Source organism: Nicotiana tabacum, chromosome 6 (assembly GCF_000715075.1).
Source record: "Nicotiana tabacum cultivar K326 chromosome 6, ASM71507v2, whole genome shotgun sequence".
In the NCBI taxonomy this organism is placed as follows: Eukaryota; Viridiplantae; Streptophyta; class Magnoliopsida; order Solanales; family Solanaceae; genus Nicotiana; species Nicotiana tabacum.
This window is the reverse complement of record NC_134085.1, coordinates 215,617,102-215,639,755: the sequence shown is the minus strand read 5'-3', so window position 1 is coordinate 215,639,755 and position 22,654 is coordinate 215,617,102. Positions and strand designations below refer to the sequence as shown.

At 37.6% G+C, this 22,654-nt stretch overlaps 2 protein-coding genes across 3 annotated transcripts; both read right to left on the bottom strand.

Moving 5' to 3' along the window:
- Positions 1-8: 8 nt before the first annotated feature.
- Positions 9-5,136, bottom strand: LOC107763527 (chaperone protein ClpB1). Its single transcript, XM_016582013.2, has 7 exons — positions 4,978-5,136; positions 3,148-4,325; positions 2,444-2,625; positions 1,734-2,356; positions 1,265-1,544; positions 964-1,161; positions 9-693 (listed from the first exon to the last, which is right to left on the bottom strand). Exons 2-7 carry the CDS (start codon positions 4,298-4,300, stop codon positions 394-396), a joined length of 2,736 nt encoding a protein of 911 aa, XP_016437499.1. The 5' UTR covers positions 4,301-4,325; positions 4,978-5,136; the 3' UTR covers positions 9-393.
- Positions 5,137-6,912: 1,776 nt separating this feature from the next.
- LOC107763529 (protein LEO1 homolog) lies at positions 6,913-22,414 on the bottom strand. Of its 2 annotated transcripts, none has more exons than XM_016582014.2 (12): positions 22,153-22,414; positions 20,777-21,141; positions 19,273-19,405; positions 19,000-19,182; positions 17,425-17,601; positions 16,181-16,312; positions 13,598-13,777; positions 13,380-13,511; positions 13,025-13,135; positions 12,701-12,937; positions 8,026-8,184; positions 6,913-7,186 (listed from the first exon to the last, which is right to left on the bottom strand). In XM_016582014.2, exons 1-11 carry the CDS (start codon positions 22,279-22,281, stop codon positions 8,053-8,055), a joined length of 1,911 nt encoding a protein of 636 aa, XP_016437500.1. In that variant the 5' UTR covers positions 22,282-22,414; the 3' UTR covers positions 6,913-7,186; positions 8,026-8,052. The 2 variants fall into 2 exon arrangements, with proteins under 2 accessions (XP_016437500.1, XP_016437501.1); XM_016582015.2 differs by having other exon boundaries at positions 19,273-19,402.
- Positions 22,415-22,654: the final 240 nt, after the last annotated feature.

The window sequence follows — 22,654 nt, the reverse complement described above, 5'->3', positions numbered from 1 at the left end:
AATACATGTGCCAAACAAACTACTTAGAATATGTATATACCATAAAATTGGACTCATTGACACTGAATCGTGAATTCACCTTTACATCACTCCAACATTTTCAACACAAGCCCTCTTCAACTTTTGACATTAACACTTCACTCCACAGTTACTTAAACGACACCGCTCCAAACTCAAAACGTGGACAAAGAAAAACAGAAGAGAAAAGGATAAGTTTTTCAGAAACTTAGGGAATGCATCCCCATTTAGACATTCAATTCATAAAACACCACTGTACATTCAACAAAAATCTGTGATCATATACATTCACCTCCTGAGAATGTTATTGGACTCCATCACAAAGAGTTAAGTGAAGTATTCTTCTCTTCATTTTACCCCAGTGATTTTACGGCCTCAGCAGTCTTCCATTTCATCATCGTCCACTATTTCTTCAATCCTCATCTTTTTCACTGCTTGAGCAGCATCACTCCTCGGTCCATTAGGGAGCTGAATCAATATATCAGATTTTTTCCCAGTGGCAGCATTGACAAGCCCTCCATTTTTCTCCACTCGGTAGCTTAGATCTTTCCCATCGAATGCAGCATCGATGTAGACGGTTGAATTCTCATCGATCTCCTCTTTCACGAGCATCTTGGATAACTCAGTTACCACTCTTTTCTCCAACCACCTTCTAATAGGTCTTGCACCATAAACCTGTAATGCAATTGTAAAAAAAGTTAACACAATCAATTGTCAAAAGTATTTCACTTCTATACACCAACAGTTCTAAGATAATTTTTACAATGTTAGATCACCTAAAATGTAACTACAAATAATAGTCATAATAAGTGAAATTAGCAACTGAAAAAACAAGTGTAACCCGCCACAACAAGATTAATACAAAAATCTACATGGTATCTTAACTCAGACCCTAGTCTAATCACCATGAAATGTCAGGTTGAAATACCAGATGGTGATACTTACAGGGTCATAACTCTGAGCAAGTATGACATCTAACGCGGCCTCAGTAACGCCCAAGGCAATACCCCTCTCAGCTAAACGGCTTGCTACATCTTTCAGTTGGTGACGGCATACTTGCCTCAACTGCTCGTGCGATAAAGGATCAAACACTACAATCTCATCTAGCCGATTCAATAACTCAGGCTTAAAGTGCTTTCTCACCTATCACAAAAACATATATGTGAACAATTGAAACTCTAATAATAATGTAAACTAGCAAACAATGCCAAAAAAAATTAGCAGCAAATAGGCTGCTCGAACTTACCTCCTGCATGACCAAATCGCGAGCCTTCTCCATGGTGCACTTGCCCATTAATCCTGACAAGAGATACTCTGCTCCAAGATTTGAGGTCATAATAATGACTGTATTAGTAAAATCAACTGTACGACCCTGACCATCTGTTAATCGTCCATCGTCCAGCACTTGAAGCAAGGTATTGAACACAGTAGGATGAGCTTTTTCCACTTCGTCAAAAAGCACTACACTGTAAGGGCGCCTCCTCACAGCTTCAGTGAGTTGTCCTCCCTCCTCATGTCCAACATAACTGCACAGACAAAACATGTTCAGCATTCGTCCCTTGAGACGTTAAACTATTAAATACCTACAGAGAAGTGGGGCTACACAGTTCTACAGAAGGTGCAATTGTACACCACAATCTCATTATGGCAGATATAGTTGACTCGTAAAAGTATGATTTGTTATTTTATCCTATCAATAGTTAAAGGGTCCTTACCCTGGTGGAGCACCAATCAACCGGGCAACAGAATGCTGTTCCATGTATTCGGACATGTCAATTCTGACCATCAACTTGTCATCATCAAAGAGCTGCTCAGCGAGAGCCTTAGCAAGTTCAGTTTTTCCAACACCAGTTGGTCCCAAGAAAAGGAATGAACCAGTTGGTTGTTGTGGCCTTCCCAACCCAGCCCTAGACCTTAGTACAGCCTCAGCAACAGCTCTAACTGCGTCATCCTGCCCAACCACTCTTTGGTGCAATCTATTAGCAAGACCAATCAATTTCTCTTTCTCATTCTGACCAAGCCTTGAGACAGGAATACCAGTCCAGCGACTGACTACTTCCGCGATTTGATCAGGTCCAACAGTCTCAGTTAACATTGTACTCTCGTCTGTGCTACTCTCAAGATTTGCTATAGCAGCTTCCACTTCTTGGATAGCCCCATACCTAAGATCTGCTGCTCTAGCAAGATCATATCTCCTTTCAGCTTCTTGTAAAGCATACGTGAGTTCATCGCGCTTTTGTTTGAGCCTGCGAAGTTCGTCAACTCTTTCCTTCTCTTTCTTATACCTCATCGTCAAAGGCTGAAGTTTGTCCCTCAAATCATCAAGTTCTTTTCTCACCTGAAATAGTAATTACGTTATTTGTCCATATTTAATATACAGGCTCCAGAATTATAGGTCAAATCATTTCCAGGATGTAATACTTACTTCAATGAGTCTAGCTTTGCTAGCCTTGTCCTTTTCCTTCTCAAGTGCATGAAGTTCAACTTCTAGCTGAATCCTCTTTCTTTCAAGATTATCAATTTCTTCAGGTTGACTATCAAGTTGAACTCTTACATTTGCACAAGCCTCATCAACTAGGTCAATAGCCTTATCTGGCAAATGACGACCTGAAAGTAAAAATTCACAGATTAGTAATCCCTATATGCACAAAATTATGGCAAACTGGAAAATGATACGCAAAACGACAGTAGTGATTCTCCATAGCAAGGGATAGAAAAAGCTTTAAAGAAAATTAGTATTAATAAAGAGCAAACACATAATCCCATCCAACCAATTAAGGTGAGCATGCATCAATCATACTTCTATCAGTCTGAAACTACAAACCAAAGGTTAAAGGTTATCACCTTGAAAAGCACAAAGAAGCAGAATATAACTTAATCATTCAAATGGGACATGATTCGGCTAAATTAGGTATAAAACTAGATTCACACCCATCCTGCTTAGACGTAAAGGAAAGGGACCATCTCTTTACAATTTAAGGAAATTTTTTGACAACCACAATACTGACTTGTGACGCATCACATTTCAACGTTAAATACATTACTATATTCCTGTAGTGGCATCTTTACTTGATTATTGATCAAAGGTGAAATTCATCAAATACAACAACAATCCAAAAAATGACATACCTGTAATGTACCGAGCCGAAAGCTGGGCTGCAACCACAAGAGCTCTATCTTGAATTTTGACACCATGATGCCCTTCATACTTCTCCTTCAACCCACGAAGGATACTAATAGTATCAGGAACACTAGGCTCAGCCACGTATACCTGCTGGAAACGCCTTTCAAACGCAGCATCCTTTTCCACATACTTCCTGTACTCCTCGAGAGTTGTTGCACCAATGCACCTTAATTGGCCCCTAGCAAGCATTGGCTTAAACAAATTGGCAGCATCCATAGATCCTTCAGTCCTACCAGCACCTAAAACCAAGTGAATCTCATCAATAAAAAGGATCACTTTCCCTTCTGCTTCTTCCACTTCCTTTAACACTGCCTTCAACCTCTCTTCAAATTCACCTCTATATTTTGCTCCAGCAATTAATGCTCCCATGTCCAATGCTATAAGTCTAACATCAGCCAAATTACTCGGGACATCTCCTCGAACAATCCTTTGTGCTAGCCCTTCAACTACTGCTGTTTTACCAACACCAGGCTCACCAATAAGCACCGGATTATTCTTTGTCCTCCTCGATAAAATCCGAATTACTCTTCGAATTTCTTCATCCCTACCAATCACAGGATCAAGTTTTCCTGCTTGTTCAACAAGATCACGACCATAAGTCTTAAGTGCTTGGAAATTGGTGTCCCCTGAAGCACTTTCTACCTTTTTACCCTCTTTTCCCCTAAGTTTCTCTACTTCTGATTTCACTCTTGCTGTACTAACCCCAGCTTCTTTTAAAAGATCACCAATTTGGGAATCTTCTAGAAGGCCTAATATCAACTGATCAACTGCCAAATGGGTGTCGCCACGAGACTTCTGCAGTGATTGTGCTCGTCGGAGCACCTTAATCAGTGAAGTGCTAGGTGGGATTTCATCAGGTGCTGGTGTTTGAGAAGGGATTTTCTTCATGGCTTGTTTGAATACCCTTTCAACTGAATTAGCTGTTTCTTCACTACCAGCAGCATTCACAATTGCTTGCCGGAAAATACCGTTGTGATCGGATATTAAAGCCACTGCCATATGTAAGGGTGTAAATTGAGCATGCCCTGCTGATATAGCTAGTTCATGTGCCTCAGCAAGTGCCTCACTGGTCTTGTGGGTAAATTTTTCAGGATTCATGACTAATTATGTGTGTTTCAACTAACTGCAATAAAAGAACAGAATGTGAGGAATCATTTAATAGCAAAATTTGCCATAACATGAAACTTACCTAGAGAAAAACGGGAGAAACTAAATTGAGCACAGTGAGTCTAGTTTGATATATATTTATAAGAAGTAATTTCTGACCTATAGCCACAACCATAGACAAAATATAGTAATTTTTTACATATGCAGTATACTTTTTCAAAGAAGGATGTTCAACTGACGACCCTTCACTATGTGGCTACGCCGGAGCCACATGCAATGAAGGGAATTGCAAAGTTAAATGCCTAAATTGGATAAAAGCAGATTTTTGAATTCCCCTTAGAATTAATGGCTCCGCAAGCATACTATCAGACTAACTGATCTACTTATGTTAACAAAAACCAAATAAAAACTGAAACAGAACATAACGATCAATAGCAAAGCCAGTTATATTTTCCGAAGCAACTCAATAACGGAAAAAGTACGTGCAATTCCATCAAACGCATACAGCCGAAAACCACAACACAAATTCTCAATGGAATAGCAAGTACGCACACAATGCCAAAAAAATAAATTCTGAACAGCAAACCCCAAAAAAAAAAAAAAAAAAAAAAAAAAAACTCAAAATCGAAGAGAAGAAAAATAAGCTCAATAGAGACATGCAAGCATACCTTAAACAAGAAATAGAATTTCCGAGAGCAGAAAGACAATTCCTTAAGATCTGTTGGGTGAAATACAGTACAGTTTCAAGTGTTTGTTCAAATGCGCAGAGAAGGGGGAGGAGACGGTGCTTATGTTAACGAAACAGAGAAGTCTGGAAGTTAGAAGGTGAGCCTAGAAACTACCAGACCTTTTTTATTTTCCTTAACTGCCACGTGGCAATACAATGATTACGTGGAATATCGAGTGTTTCTCTTGGTAACTACTAGACTGACCTGGAATATAAATTTGCCTCCCCTCATTTTTTACATAATTCACTTTGGGTCCCAGTCTTATTGCAAAAAAAAAAAAAAAAAAAAAAGTTTCTTTTGAAATAGTTTCGGGGAATTTACACATTTGGTCTATTTTGAAATTTCTTTTTCAAGAGGAAGAAACGCATTCAAAGAATCAAAACTATTACTCCATAAGCTACAATATTACAATTTGAATCATGTGACGCTTATGAGATACACTAAATTACTAAACAATGAAAAATCTTGCATTTATCGGATTCTTCAATACAAAGGTGTCTGTATAATCATCCGTCTTTTTAACATGGTTAGAATGGCTTAATGGAACAATGATTAGAAAAAATCTTTTCATAATTATATATTGTGGTGGCAAAATGATTGAAAGAAAACAGTTATTCCCCCATATTATCTATTAAAAAATATGTTGGATAATAAACTTTTTAAAAACGGATCAAATATGAATAAGAACCATATTATTCACTTAGAAAATGGATAACCAATGAATTTAACTTTTACACTCGTAAAGTATGAATATCCATATTATCCGCTGGTTAACCTATTTTTTATCCGTATTAAATATGGATCGGATCGAATAATTTATCTTCTTTTTTTTGTATTACCCATTTTGACCCGCTCATATCTGACCCGGCCCGACTAGTTTGCCACCCCTATTATAGATCTTGAAAAGAGCCAAATAGATTACAAGCACGTTCTTAGTTAAGAATACAAACTAATTTATAAACTTAGCTCGCATTTTATTTTTGGCACCTTTGATTCAGAACTCCCTCGGCAAGAACAGCAGAATGATACCTTTTCCTATAGTTGCTAAAAAAGGGATCACAAGGTATAACGGATAAGCAAAGAGTGGCAAAAATAGCACGGTCTAACCAGTTTTCGAACTGTTCATTCAAAAATAGCCAACGTTTAGCAAGTCAATGAAAAATAGCCACTATTTTGCTGCAACAAAGACCGGTCCAGCATAATATACTGGAGTTCGGTGCACCTGTGTATGAACTTCCAGCATATTATGCTGGACCGGTATACTTTACTGGGTCCAGTATAATATACTAGAGACTGGAGCACCGGTGCTCCAAACTCCAGTATATTATGCTTGAGTATTTTTCCGGATTTTGAACAGTATTTTTGTTTAAATTTATCTTTACATGAAAAGTGGCTAAATTTCGATTACTTTTGAAACTGTGGTATTTTTAAATGACCACTTGTAAATCAGACTATTTTTGAATTTCTCCCCAAAGAGTGCCCTCATCAATGTGTCACCCACGTTTACCTTTTACTTTAACCACTCTAGATAACAACTCGCCGTGAAAAACTGACTTTGATCACAAGGAGAGGATGCTCCTACAGTCTACGGACACACATGGAAACCTCAATCATCCCAGATTACAGAAGCTCAAGCTGCTCTGTTGGTTCTTTGAGGCCAGAATGAAATCAATCTTACCAGATTTTACTGAAGCAATTTCACATTATATTTTAAGACAGCCTTTTTTAGAAGGCAAACTAAAGGAGCAGAAACTGAAGGGAGCAGGTGGGCATGCTTTTGCTACCCTCCTTGCCTCTTTGGTATGGTTACAGAATAACTGCTGAATCAAACCAGGGAACAAAAACTGCTGAACATGTAAAGAAAGCAAGCTGTACTAAGTTTCAAGTGTCATCTATAAATAGGTAGCTGATAAGAACCAGGTTATATCCATCTTAAAAAACAATTCCAACATAAGAAAAAAGAAAAAAAAAGTAATATCACTTCTGCTACGGCTCTTCAGCAACTTCAGTATAAGAAAGACATCTGAAAGTATAAATCTAAGGTAGGTTGGTGATGTATAACTGAACAACATTCAGGCACTTGATGCCTCTTTTCAAGTCCCCAGGACTTCGAGCATCCACCCTGTGACAATCTTCTGTGCAAATTTGCCTGCCAAATACAAAGCCGAATCAAGAAAGGTTGTGAATACATTCCAAACTTTAATCTGAAAAATCTACAAGGTGCGCGCGCAGTTCTGTGAAAACTACAAAGGTAGTTCTCTTATAGATGAGAATTTAGCACTCAGGATTCAAAGGAACTCTAGTTAAAAGTGGATAAAAGATGTATCCCTCGAAGAAAAGGAAGCATCAGGATTTCACCATCGTTCTAACTCTGGTATAGAACCATATTAGCTACAGATAGAGATATTAAAATACAGATATACCACTAGAATTATGCTAGAACCAATATGATGATTCATATAGGTAATTCTACTACTACTACTACAACCACCAGAACTACTTGACCACTATGCAGCCAAAAACATTATCAATATCAAGTTATCAACAAGTTCTTCAACTTTTACTTTGCAATTCTACCATCAATCAGTCTTTGGAATGGCAAAAATCTATTGCAACCAGTCTACAAATATCACCAAAAACTCCTAAACTGACCTAGTTCATTGGTACAGCTAAACGTCAGCAACTATGCATAAACTCCAGTAATTATTTTTTGAGATGGTAACATATAAAACTCCAGTAACCATTTAACAAGAAAAATAGAACATTCAGCATATAAGCTTTCAATGGATGCAATAAATTTCTGATTTAGTAGAGCTGAAGAGAAAAGATGATGGGGCAAAAAATGCTCTCAAGAGTAGAGACATTTATATGCAAGATGAAAACAAAACTCAGCATGTTATACATCCATCACAAAAGAAGCCTTGACATCTTATCACAGAAGAAGCATGTCATACAGGGAGCTTAAAATGGTTCACATCCAACACTCACCTGTCTCAGATTCCATGCTATTACATTTTAGTCTTCCTCACTGTCATAAACAATTGCCATTCTGCGATGAGTTGTCGTCTTCCTTGGAGGAGATTCTTCATCCGACTCAATCCCTTTCCGCTTACTTGGTGCTGATTCCCTAGCATTTTGCTTCGGCTCCTGATGAGTTTTGACAAAAACAAGAAAGAAAAGTGAGAGATATGAAGTAAATGATTTTAACAATCAAATTTCAGATAAGTGAATTCTTCAAACTGCATGGCATCAAAACCCAAGTTAAATATTTAGCATACAAAACAGTGTTAATCAGCACAGAACCAAGATTATAACCATAATAGGGAACTCCAAAAGAGAACTAGAAGGTCTCCGTCGAAAGCATATTTCTGTGATCCATCACATTTGTACACGTAACAGGGGGACGTTCTGGTTCTGAAGGTTGAAGTATTAGATTGATTTCGCTGTAATCTATGTTCCTTTCCAGTTTTCCCTCTTGAGTAATCAAATTTTACCGGGAGTTTCCCTGATTGTTGCATTTGTTGAATCTCAACAGACTGATCACCAAACATGATGACCATGGTTATCATGCTCGGAAGAATCAAACTTCAAAAGGGAACTTAAACAAAGGCTGCATAGAAAAGAGAGTGAAACATATAAAAGGCAGTAAAAATATTACAAGATAGTACCATAAATGTTTTTCCATCTTCCATTAAAATTAATAAATTAATTGATTTCATTTAGTTTTTGAAAAGATCTTTTTTGATTAGAAATTAGATTCCATTTTTCTTCCATTATACTTATGCACCGAAATCTCCCCCTTGTTTCATCCTTTGATGTCGCTAATGCTGCCTCGGCATGACCATAGGAGCACGGAACACTGAACACGCATCTTCTTCTGGCTCTCACATGGTGATCAATGGTCATTGCAGAAATCTTTGCTAATAGGGAAGAGTGGAGATTGGGCAAATTTATGTGCTGACAAGGAAACTGCCATTGATTGCAGTCTTTGGCTTAGGTAAATGCGATGCAACGATTTGGTAAGTTGGATATGGTGGCAATCTGCAAGCAGTATATACAAAGAACCAGGATGATATTTGGTAGGTGAGCACAGAATTTGGATTTCGGCAATTTTTGAGTAGCACTCCAAATTCTTCATTATCGTTGAAGAAAACCGAAACATCGAACTTGGAGTTCTGCCTTTCAACTTCAAGAACTTCTATACATGGAACTTGATACATTTTTCACTTTTTAAAAAAGGAGGAAATTAGAGACAATTTCATAGAAAACTACACCAAACAACTACCTAAAAAGAAGTCATACAGCCAGCCCCAAATTGGAACGCACTAAAAATTAAGAGATGAGCTTAAGTATTCTGCCTTATCAAATAATATGAGCTGAACTATTCCGGACATCAATATAGCCAACTCGTAAGAAACCTCGTTTTACCCATTTGTTTTAAGTCATATTTTTTCCTGAACAGGTAAATTTTTAACTCCTACATTACGTGTAATCTATGTTGATTTATTGATATTCCACGCCTCAAATAACTAGGCATTGTACATGACTCCACTAACTTCTCGCAAAATGGATATTTGCACATGCTGGCACTGACAACGGTTTACACTTTGCTTTGATTTCACCAACTTCTCCACGGAACCGATATATCAAATTTACTATTGTGCCATCTAGCGTCTCAAAAACTTCATATCCAGGCATTAGGCCCTAATCTGATAGATGAAGTGACACCAAGAGCTCACTCATACAAGTAAATTAAGTAATGCTGACTTCTAAAAGTGGAATGGTTCAGAAACATCAAGTGGAAAACCATCTATTTCCTAGAGGCTACTATCTGATCGCGTATAGTTCTCTAAAAACCAGTTATTTTCCAGAAAAATGTGCCTTCGCATTTAAAATAGAAAGTTTTAGAAACAGGCCATAAAGGCCTCGTTGCATGTGCACAAGCGACAGCAAAAAAATGCAACACCAGGAACACCTCATGAGATATTTATATCTCATCAGTGATGAAAAGGCTAGCATCCATCGCCCAATATTCTTCCTCCCTTGATAACAAATTTACCTACAATTGTCCATAAAAGGAAATTGCCGCAAAACCAGAAAACTCTTTTTTCTCCATCAAAACCCCGATCATATCATTCCCTCAAGGAAACTAAATGAAGAGGACATTTATTGTTGTTGATAACTCCGGTATCTTAGATGCACTGAACAGATTTGATTCTGTTAATGCCACAGACACTTAAGTTTCAACTCTGAAGCACCGGAAAACCATTTTCTTCTGCTATTGAAATAACGCCTGGGAAGATACAACTCATCTTTCAATTTGTTTCCCTTTATCTTGCATTGTCCTCTTCTGAACGGTAGTAACATTATGACCTTTGCCCAAGATTTTAGTGTTTAAAAAGAAAGTCTTCTTCACGAAAAATGTTTATGTATGAAAATTGCCAGCTTTGTTTTGTTGCTTCTCTTGAATCTCATGATACAATTTCTCATTCTAACGACATCTAGGGTTAACGAATCCAACAGCTCGTCTTGAGAACACATGGTAATATATCCCTCATTTCCATGCAATAATAACCGCGAACAAAATTCGCTGCAGCAGCTATTAAGGATATCAAGCTGCAGTATTGCTTCAAAACTGAATCCCTTTTCCATTAAAGTTCTACGGTTAAAAAGGCAGTGAACAGAGCATCTTTATAGTCCATAATAGCAAATGGATATAGACTTTCTAAATGGCATCTATAACAGAGCATCTTTATAGTCCATAATAGCAAGACCAATTTTAATCAATTAAGCCTCAATGCAAAACTAGTCCCGCGTTGGCTATATAAATACTTTATATCCATTTCGGTCTAATCAGGCCCAATTAAGAGGATTCATAATAGTCAGTTTTCCTTCACTGGCCGTCTATTTACCATAATCCTCTTTTCCCCGAGTTTGGGACCAGCCAAACATTGCAAAGCTCATGTAAGCAGAATTAGTCCATATATAACTCTATCAATAAATAAGTTTCCATCTGTTGACCAAAAGGGATCCAGTGACAATAAATACCAGCGCAATCATTGATATACTTGTAAGACCCATTTTGGGAGGCAGTGCGTCTTGGAGAGCATAGGGTGCATACAAACACTTAATTAAAGTTTGATGTGGTTACTCTTTTTCTCTTTTTTTAGTAAGAGTAATATCCGAGCCAACTTGTGTATGCCTCAACTGAGCCATCGGGTACCTGCTACACACCAATGCTAAGGCTGATAGGAAGAGTCACTTAGAGTCAGCTCTGTGGGGATTCGAACCTTGGTTCCCGAAGTTGTTCCTCCAGGTCTCCAGCCCTTCTATCGCTATGCCATCCCTTAGTTATGTTTGGTACAATTATTCTATGGTGCGCTTTTATTGTTCATTAGCAAAGTAAAATTCAATTTGAAATTCCATATGTTAAATTAGCGAGGAAAGAGAGAATTTCTTCAAAATCTCTACGAAGAATTACTGCTTTTTAAGCACTTGAATAAGTGTTCTTTTAAGCTAAAATCACTTATCGCTGTTAATCTAACACAATTATTAGCATTTACTAAAAATTTGAAAGATTAGAAGAATAAGGTAGATAAGGTAATTATCTGTTCCAAAATCAAGCTGGCAGCTTTGTAGCTTTTGTCCCGCTCCTAAATATTTAATTTAATACTCCCTCCGTTTCAATTTATGTGAACCCATTTGACTGGGCACGGAGTTTAAGAAAAGAGAGAAGACTTTTGAACTTGTGGTGTAAAATGAGGCACATATATTTTGTGTGGATCGTCCGGCGGAAAAGACTTTCTAAATGGGGTAAAAGAACTTGGGATCGTCAATCTCTTCCTTAAAGATTGGGATGAGTCGATGTCGGTCGATGGTGCGAAAACACTTCCCGATGTCGAATTCCAAAAACCAGCGAGGGGTTCCCCGGGGTTCCCCACTCTTCTTTGATCCGTCATAGGACGGAGTGGAAGCCTCGACCCGAGCGGAAGTGCGATGTGTCTCCTATAAATCATTGCATAAAGGTAAATTGTTTCCAAATAGGGAAAGAGGTCATTCTTTTTGGCTTGTAGCTTTTGTCCTGCTCCTAGATATTTAATTTAATACGACATAACAAGTTTCACACTTCAGACAATCTTATCTCAAAATTACTACACTGGCAGCACACAAAATAACCAGATATTGCAGCTGATAGCTTGTAGTGCCACCAATTTACTGCACAAGGGATACAGCAAGGAGCCCACGTGGTCTTGAAAGTCTCATTAGCATATCTAGCAAACATTAGGTCAAGAGCTTGCTAAGCCACTCCAGCATCTATGAGGAATCCTTACCCTGATTAACATGTTTATAAAACTATCCTCAAAATATTTTACTGAGCAAACATCTGACTCGGCTGCCCAGGAAAATGGCACGCAACGTCAAACACTATATGCATCTGGTTGAACCATCTCACCGGTTTATATGAGAAGGCCTATGTGTCTGGAAAGATTACAGCAGTTCTGGCACGACAGTTTACAAACTAGCAAATTAAGAAATACCACTCAAAAGTATAAAGATTTCCAGTAAAAGTTTAAACTCTTCACAATTACCTATTTATTAAATGCAATACATGATCAAAAAGGTTCAGATGGGATTTACTGGACAATGAAGATCAGTTTCCTACCTCAGCCTCCTCTTCTGACTCTTCATATGCCTCTTCCTCCTCTCCCTGATCACGCTCTTCCTCTTCTTCATATTCCTGCTCCTCCTGCACATCCCTTCTACGTGGGGGAGACCTCTCTTCTTCCTCTTCCTCCTCTTCAGTTTCATACTCCGACTCCTCCTTCTCGCTATCTTCAAAATCAATAGGGCGCCGAGAATGTTTTGAAGCAGACAATGATGTTTGTCTAGGAATATCTTTCTGAACAAGGGGAAAATCTTCATGTTAGCTGAGAAAGTAACAAAGAAAATAAGGGGAAATTTCTCTAATTCTACGGGACTTCTGCACCTTTTTCGCATTAATGATTCGTTTCTCAGCTTGAGCTTCCATTTCTAGATCTTCTTCAAAGCGACGTCGAGCAGCAGACCGTCGAGAGTCATAGTAATCTGTATCCTCTTCCTGATAATGAGAGAAAATTCCAATAGGCAGATATCAAGATAGATCAGAGTGGCAATTCTTCTAAGGAATGCCGAGTAGTTCAACTAACGTCTCCCACAAGGCAACACCCATATAAACACTGAATGATGTGAACATATAATTCATCCACTTCAAAGAAAGCAGGGATCAGGAGGTTTCTATGCACAATGCCACTGTCTACTGCATCCTACAATATGCATGGTAGATGAAAATAAGAAAACCTTACCTCCTCAAGTGCATCCTCTAAGAAACCAGGAGAGAGTTGGCGCTCCCTACGTACAGCAGGCATGTATTTACGGCTGACCTTCTCCTTTTTCCGGTTGAGGATTACATTTGCTCTGATTGTTTGGCTTTCAGCCTTCATAGACAAAATGAATGTCAAAGTCAACTTACCAGCTATAACATGACAAAAGCAAAGCATAATCCATTACTCATCAATTTTACCTTCTCCTTTTGCTCTTTCTCCCTCTCAGGGTCAATGTCAGTGAAACAGTTCTTCACTTTGTATACCTTCTTATGACGCGAATCAACAAGGGCAGTCAATAGACGGTGAGAGTTTGATGTCAAGGATGAAGGCATAAACCTCATCTTTCTTAAAATTCTCCCTTGTGATTGTAGTATTCCCTGCGAGTTAGGTGTTTATGCTAAGGATCACTGGGTAATAAACGTCATAAATTACATAGACTTTTGTATTGAAGACGAAAAAGTAAACTGTATTCAATCTAAATATGATCATCAAAGATCAATTGCAGCAAATGCTTATATTTGCACGTCATAGGCGTCAACCTAATCTCAATGAGTATGTAGGCTGATCTCACACTTAATACTACCTCACTGGTATTGGAATAGCCTTCAGCTTCTGATTCACTTAATCTTTAATAGGACAAAGCAATAGCAAAAAAATAAAAAAATCAATTGATAACTAGCAAATGAACACCATAGCTAGCCAAAACATCTAAATGGTAGTCTTCATTGAAAATAAAGTAGCATGATGGGGCCACTGATTAAAAGTACAACAGCACCAAGAAGTAAGTCTTGTTTGTGGAATGCAGGAGATGACAGGACCAGAATCCATTGACAAGGGAATTGAATTAAAATGGGATATCCACTCTGTAGCTCAATTGGGCATTTAATTTGAAATATGAGAAAATTTTACTACTCAAATTCCCTTGGCGCAGTTCCATCTTTTGCGTTCAAAAGTTGCATCAAGTACTTTAACCAATTGATTACCGAACCAACTAACGTTGTATTTTCGCCATAAATTTGACAACGGTCATCAAAATTCAACATGTTTCTTTAAGACCTTTCGATAGTCAGGCAACATCCATCATATTTCCCTGGAGAAACTTGCAGCAACTTCAGGCCTTTTTCCTATACGAGAAGTACAGCAAATAATGGAAGGAAAAAATATTAAAATTGTTGACCCAGAAAAAGTACCCATTCCATCCTTTTCACATCACAGTATGTGAATGGAGACAAAGTTTAAGATGTTACTTTGACATATAAATTAAACATTTTACCCACATTGGTTGAGGGAATGGGCTGTAATTTCCTCATATGGACAGTCCTCATCTCATGGCTAGCTTTTGAGATTGAGTTAGGCAAAGGTCAATCTTCTTTACATGGTACCTAAGCTTAACCATGCTCAATACTGCACCCCAAGTTTTTTATTGACCGAGAAAACCCGAAGGGACAGTGATGCACGGATTAAAACTCGGCAGCTTATTGATCGAGAAAACCCGAAGGGACAGTGATGCATGGTTTAAAACTCGGGGGACAATGAGCCTGCCCTACCCTTCTCCATTTAAATACCAGGACTATGACAGGGTTCAAAACCGTGATGTGTGCCTAACCTACAACATCACGCACTGCTCTTACCACTAGACCAAAGCCTTAGGGGAATAGTTTAGCTCCATGTAATGTTACTCACTCCAGATGTCCAATCTTGGCCAGCAACGAGGTGTTAGAGTGTTCCACATTAAATTGTTGTCTCCTTGCATGAACTTGGACAATTTTCACTTCATGAGCTAGCTTTTAAGGTTGAGTTCCCAACGTACATTTTCTTTACACTATTAGTTGGTACTGAAAGAAGTATTAATGTATTGGGTGCGAGTTAGTTTGAAAGAGAAAAAAATTACTATCAGAGTTTTAAATTTGAATAGTTAAATGGCTGTAAATTCTTCAAAGTCGTGTAAGCTGTATAGAAGAAAAAAATAATTGAATGATATCCAACACATCCGAAATAGAAAAAGCCCATAAATTGGGAAGGAATGAAACGGCGAGACATGCAGCCAAGCTTCCTCCAAAAGGGATAAAAATCACAGGTTGAGGGACTGACCTCGCAAAAAAGTAAAGAGGAAAGGAGCCTTCCGATGGTGAAGGAAAGATATGCAATCTGGGAGGGAAGGAATCTGCGGACGGATAAAGAGACAACCAGGTAGGGAAGGAGGGAAGAGAGAACAGGGACGAGGAAGGTGGGGAAGGAGGGAAGAGAGAACTGGGGTTGAGGAAAGTCACCAGAGTCGGACCAGTACAGCAGAATGGAGCGGGGAAAAGATGGTTACTGTCTGCTGCTAGGTTTGACAGGAGGAGGAAGGACAGAGATGGGCAGAGAGTGTTTGCTTAACTTGTTGATGCTAGAGGAATAAATATTCATTTTGATTTTAAACCTCATAATCTACTTACAACCCCCCCCCCCCCAAGCCCAGCAAGACAGTCCAGAATCCAGATATCTGCCAATTACTAATCCTATTATTTATGAAGTCCAGGGTACAATTTCCTAACTAATACGGAGTAAAAATTACTACTCCTGCGTATTTTAATCTCCTACAAATCATCCACTGATTAAAAACAACTTGTGAGAACCTCATAGGGCTAAACTATTACAAGTTCTTCTTTCTTTTTGTGAAGCTGCGAGTGTATATCTGCTGTTTTGATGAAGGATCACTATGTTCCCTGAAATTCCCATCCCCGGTTACTAGGATTGTGCATCACATATGACAAGTGACAACAGACATGAGATTTCACCTTTCCATGTCTAAGAAACAGGTGTGCTTGATCATGCTGGGCATCTTGCACAGACATGTCCAGAACTTCATTTCCAATCATTAATTGTACACTGCCATCAGACCACTCCACAAAGCGTGCATTGCTTTCTACCTACATATAGAAACATTCATTCAGATTTCAGTGTGTACGGAGAAATGCTAAATGAATGAGAATTTTTCTCATTGATCTTTGAATCCAAACTCACATGCAATATTAAAGTGATCACAAAGTTACACCAATGAGATAAATAACGAACAAGCTGTCCAGCCATTTGAGTTATTCCAAAATAAACATCAGCAATATTTGACAGCACAGAAAAAATATTAAAGCCAAGATAGCCTACTAATTTTTTTAGAAGATAACTTACCGCCTTTTCTTGATTTCATGTTCATTTGATGTACCTTATGTCTTCTGTTTCTTTTCTTCTTTTTTTCCCTTTTCCCTTTTCCCTTGTCATTATTCATCCTTCCTTCCACTAACATTTTTATTGTTTTAATTATGTGGAACTTCAGAAAAACAAAATTTTCCTTTTTCGTAAAAGAAAAAATTACCAGCCAACACCATGCGGATGAGCTTAACTTACAGAAATATCTACTGAATCAAGCTGTGCAACATAAACAAGCGTAAAGTTGCTTATTTCATCAGGACACCCAGAGACATGATCTGATTTTCTGAAACCACACCACAGCATATAAATATAACGAAGTTTATTCAAAAATTCACTTGCATATTTTGCCAGGGTTTTTAACTTCCCTCCATCAGACAATGTTATTAACTAAGCTAAATCGCGTATTAGTTGCAGATTCTTCTGTCACAGAAACGTCATCTTCTGGTCTGTTTTCTTTTTTCCCTTTCCCTTGTCATTATTCATGTTTTCTTCTCCCCAATTGTTTGATTCAGTTCCTATAATCAAGGAATAACACCACTATGATTTTTAATTTCTTTAATTAAGTGAATAGACTTTTGTAATGAGGTGAATTACGTAGAATAACTTCAGAACTACAAAATTTTCCTTTTTTCTTATAGAAATATGTCCCCTATCAGCATCAGACAACGCCATGCCAACGATCTTAAAAGCTTAAATTAATATCTGATGAATCAAAGAGTGCAAAAGGTGAAAAGGAATAAACTTGCTTATTTCATTAGGAAAATCAGACATAGAGCTGCTTTTCTGATCCATGCCAGGCATATAGATACAACCAAGTTAATTAAACTTCACTTACAGTTGTTGTTCCATCGGGCTTTTTAACTTTCCTCCATCGAACAATGTTGTTAACTAAGCTGATGCGTTTCTTAGATCCAGATTCATCAGTCACAAAGACGTCCTCTTCAACATATGTCTCAGGATCAAAGGGCTTAGGATCAATGCCCATTATGTTAGAAACCTTGATCAAGTTCATCTGCATTATAAGAAAGTCAACGAGTAAAACTTTTTTCAATCATTAAAGGTTCCAGTGGTTGATAGAAAAGGCAGCGACAACACTGACCAGTATGAATGAAGTTTTAAATATTTGACAACCCCCACATGAGCCATAGCATCAAATGGATCAACTGAATTTGCTTGTGTAAAAGAAATAACTGGACCAGAGTTTAGTCCGATTGAAAGTTCTTTTCCCAATAAAAACTTAAAATCTGTTTAAGGTTCTCAGAGGATAAGCCATGATATAACATCCTTGGATATAAAGAATCCATGTGATAAATTGGATGCTTACATATGGAAGGAAAATAAACTATTAGCTTTACAACCAAAGACTAAGCTGTGACGAAGACTTAGTTGTTGTTGTTGTTAAACTTGCATTAAGGTCCGGTATTTGCAAAAAGTCTTTCCAGTGTCTAGTCTATTCTCATCCTTTAAACACAATGATTCCTCCTAATCATTCGTTCTCTGGTCAAGCTTTTGATAACTTCAAGCCCACTGAATCTCTTACAAAATGAGGGATAAAAAGACTAATCATGTCTACCACTTCCCATAAAACGAAAAGTGAGAACAACTTCATGTCTACCACTCAATTGACTTATCAAAAGATCGTCTAAAACTCAAATGAGGTAAAGGTGTGGAAACGTTCTTTGATCCTCAAATTTCAGAGTGAAAGAAAAACATATAATACATGGCCTCTTTGGTTATCAGAAACTATAAATCGACAAAAGGAACCCTTCTCTATCACAGATGATAGAATTAGAAGATGCTGATGGTAATGATGTAGTGAGAAATATAAAAGACGTGTGTTTCACTAGTAAGTCTAGATATGAATGATTCAAGGAAACTTTGTGCAATACAGTCTGCAAAAATGGTCCTACAAATTTAAGTTGACTGGACTTCTGAACCTTCACGGAAAAGATGAAACAAGCTTCTCTAAAGCTAATCGGTAAATGTAAACTACCAAGAGCAACAACAACAATCCAATAAAATCCACTAGTGGGGTAAACTGCCAAGAGCATCATAGAAAAAACTGCAACCACTGAGCAATATCAACCAAGTTAAGTCGTAGAAATACAGAATTTTGCAGTTTGAAACTTTCTGTAAGCAGCACCCAAGAGTGCAGCCTAGTGGTCAATGAAGTGGTGGAGAACCATGAGGTGCCAGGCAACATTAGGTTATTTAGGTTATTTCTTCCAATCTGTTTAGGCCTTGGTGGACAAAGTTACTCGGTACCTGTGCCGATTAAAATGATTTTTCATTTCTTATTGTTCTTTCAAAATTGAGCTGCAAACTGATGCAACCAAAAGGGAAAAATAGAAGGAATAAACATGAAAAAAAGTTCTGAATTAGGTTAGAAGTAACAAGAAAGAATACTGACCTTATCTGAATAAGCTGGAGGTGGACGCAATGGAATCTCCAGCTCTAATGGGGGCCCAACTGGTTTTTCCTTAGTTTTAGATTCCACTTGCTCTTCTTCAGACTCGTATCCGCCATCATCTTCGGGTATAATATCTTCTGGCCTAACTTTCCCATAGCTAGTTTCTTCTTCCATAGGGGATATCTGCAGTGGAAAAAAAAAAATTAAACTCATAAGTGGTACCACAGAAGAACTGAAGTTGAAGAGCACCGCTCATTTAGCACTTATACAAACATTTTGCTCCTCGTCAATTTGATCCTGAACAACATAATCAGCCTCTTCTTCGTCCTCTGAATCCCCAAACACGTCACGAATTTCTGGGGCAGAGGATATGTGAGCCTCATCTTTCTCTTCCCCAGGGGACCTACTGCAAAACAAAAAATCACTGTGTTCAAAATCTTTTGGATGCAACAAAACAACATCAAAAAATAATTCCTTTCCTCCACAATAAGAAATCAAAATTCCACTGACCAACTTATGTAACCAAACCTTTTACGATGTGTCTGGGTTTTTTTACAATTGGTCCACGTATGTGATAATATATCTGAGTGATATGAAGGATTTACAACGGATAAACTCACGCACAATCTGCCAACATGTAGTTGTCATCAATCAAGTAGATTGCCTAAAAGTAATTGATGTGCCAACTCCAAATGGAATAAGCAGATAATCTGTCCAGATGTCTTACAAACTTAAAATTTGGAACCCATACGCTTGAGAAATAAAACAAAGGTTATTGCAAACTGTTAAACTTGCAAGACTATAGTTCTTGAGAACCTTTATCGTGTACATATAGGTGTTGTAGTTCTTGAATTCTAAACGCCAAACTGAAGTTCTACACCAGTTACTCAAACCCTCTTGGGAACCACTCAACCCGTGGAGAAACCATTAGGATCCAGGCTTTTCCAGTTAATTTAATGGTTAAGGTGGTTTGGCAGTTTTCCCTCTTCATTCCTATGGCTTAAGGGACGCAAACTGGATTAAAATGCTCAGGTATGAGCACAAGCAACTTTAATTTGTTAGGACTTTCACAGATAAGTAGACTAAGAAAAAGTGTGAACAGAGGTTGCAGGATAGAATTAAGGCGTAGAAAGTTCAAGAGACAAATCATGACTAATGTACAAATATGAAGAGAAGGCAAGATCAAATATTTTGTTTAGATGAAATTCCGTTCCATGCATGGTAGTGTGGAAACTCAACTTTGTTAGGACTCGTCATTGGATTTAGAATCACAAAAGGACGGAGAGAGATCGAGAAAACTATTGTCGGTGCCATTATCCTAGATACCTTTTCTTTCAATCTAGTGGTTCCCTTTCAAAAATAACTTTTAGCAAAATTGCACACTCCTTGTCACATTGAACATATACACAATTGAGATAGTAAGACTTCACAAAAAGCTCCTATAACGAGCCAAAAATGCAAGCAATTCCATTTTCTTTCCAAGCAATTCGAGTTTTGTTGTCTCAAGCATGCACCTTGTACGCACCAGATCCTTGGGAGTATAAAAGTTTGATTAGCACGCAAAGTAAAACAGCATTCTGCCAGTACATGTACTCAAGTAATGAGAGTAAAGAGAGTGGGCACACTTTACCATCCAAATGATCAACAACATTAACCATGGGCTGGTGATGAAAGAGACCAGAACATGTCTGTACATTCTCCAAAGCAAAAAAACATCTGGAAGAAAAGGGGAAGGAAAAAAAAAAGTGGAGAAAGGAAGGAACAGGCAACCAATTACCTTGGACTTCTTGCTTGATTTACTTCCTCGTCTTCATTGTCACCAAATCGGTTTTCCTCAGATCTTTCTGATTCACTGTCAATTACTTCCCTCCTTCTACTAGTCACTACTCTTTGACCATATTCTTCTTTTTCATCACTCTCTGAGTCTCTTCCTTCACTTTCTACCTTCTGATCACCAACCTCTATTTCCTGAGAACTCTGATCTCTTTCACCCTCACTCTCACCGTGACCAGGATCAACATCTTGCATTTCACCTTCACTCTCCATCTCAGCCTCCCCTTGGCCTTCCACTTCTACTTCTCCTTCACCTTCAACATCGGCTTCACCTTCTCCTTCTGGCTCTAGCCCTCCATCCCCATCATCCTGAAGACGAAATATTCGCACAAGAACAGTTTCAAAGTCCGAAATGTTTATGTAACCAGACATAAATAAGAATGAAGAATGTGAATTCCAATTCCCAAGAAGCAAAGCTTACATCGATTGAAATTCTGAAGCTTTCTTTTCTTTTGACCAATACAATAACACATATCATGTCAGATCACTTCAAGTGACATCATCAAGTAGAGGGTGTAAGACAGAATTTAAAAAATCAAAAAAATCAAAGAAAACTAAACTACTATGTCCAAACAAATATTCATATGCTACAAATTACAAATAATGCCAATGCATATACCAATGACGATACAAAAAGTGTTCCCTAGTCCTCATTTTTTAAATAGGATTACTTATACGTACTGATTCATAAGAAATCCAAATTTATCTTGAAAGTAGCATACATTTCAACATTCACTCTGATGGCATGCCATAGAACAAGCCATTTTGTTCAGACCACTGAGCTGACTACACACATTCAAAAATATTAACTAAATAGGACCACAACTCATCAAGACTCTCTTTCTTGCTTTTTTGCTAGAAAAAGTACTCCCTCCATTACCATTTATCGTGACCTTATTTCCTTTTTAGTCCGTTCCAAAAAGAACATCTAAATTTGGAAATAATTTTACTGAACCTACCCATTTTATCCATAACAACAAACTTTTATATCTGAAGTCTTATAGCCAACGGAATTTTTAAACCACAAGTTTTAAAAGTATTTCTTTATTTCTTAAATTCTTGTGTTCCTCAAATAGGTTCAGAATAAATATACACGATGACCAATTGAAATGAAGGGAGTAGCAAATTGGATTAAATCAGCTTGAAATCATTCTTCTACACGTTAAACAATAAATATAAACGATGACCAATTAGGGCCAAATTAACACTTCAGCGAAAAATCAAACAAAACCATATCACATTAATTAATTAACAAAAATTTTAAAAAAAAGAAGAAGTTGATGAATCAAAAGAGGGGATTGAGATAAAAAAAATTCGAACCGAAGCGTAATCGGGTTGACGGTTTGATTCATGTTCGGATTCAACCTCCTCCTCTTCTTCTTCTTCCTCTTCGGATTGGTCTCCGAATAGGTTTTGCATCATCTGATGCCTCTTCTCTTCTCCTACCATCGCTCCTCTTTGCTCTCTTCTTCCTCTTTGCTTCACTCTCTCTTTTTCTCTTCAATTCAATTCGGTGCTTTTTTGGCCTTTTTCTGAGTTGCTGAGACTGTTTTGTAACGCCTCTTAGAAACTGTGAAGCTGAGTAATATCACACATGTATTCGAAGTTTTTATTAAACTGACTGCTTGTTAGGTTTAAAATATGAATAGCCAATGAGAAAATAATAAAATACGAAGTAATTAGTCTTTTCCTATTTTCATTCGGATATTTATTTAAGTATTAGTTAAAATCTGAGTTGGATTGTTGTTAAATTTCAAAATAACTTTCGTTTTGTTATAAATAGTATTTTATTTATGATAAATATCTATGTTCTAAATAAAAT

Bases quoted from the DNA above. Each gene is read 5' to 3' on its own strand.
- LOC107763527 (XM_016582013.2), bottom strand. From the start codon at position 4,300: ATGAATCCTGAAAAATTTACCCACAAGACCAGTGAGGCACTTGCTGAG. The intron at 1,545-1,733 runs GTAAGGACCCTT...TTGTCTGTGCAG, and splicing joins TTGATTGGTGCTCCACCAGG to TTATGTTGGACATGAGGAGG. The intron at 694-963 runs GTAAGTATCACC...ATTGCATTACAG, and splicing joins TTGCTCAGAGTTATGACCCT to GTTTATGGTGCAAGACCTAT.
- LOC107763529 (XM_016582014.2), bottom strand. From the start codon at position 22,281: ATGGTAGGAGAAGAGAAGAGGCATCAGATGATGCAAAACCTATTCGGA. The intron at 17,602-18,999 runs GTCAGTATTCTT...CTTATAATGCAG, and splicing joins CTCCAGCTTATTCAGATAAG to ATGAACTTGATCAAGGTTTC. The intron at 13,136-13,379 runs GTAAGGTTTTCT...TCTCATTATCAG, and splicing joins TAGAGGATGCACTTGAGGAG to GAAGAGGATACAGATTACTA.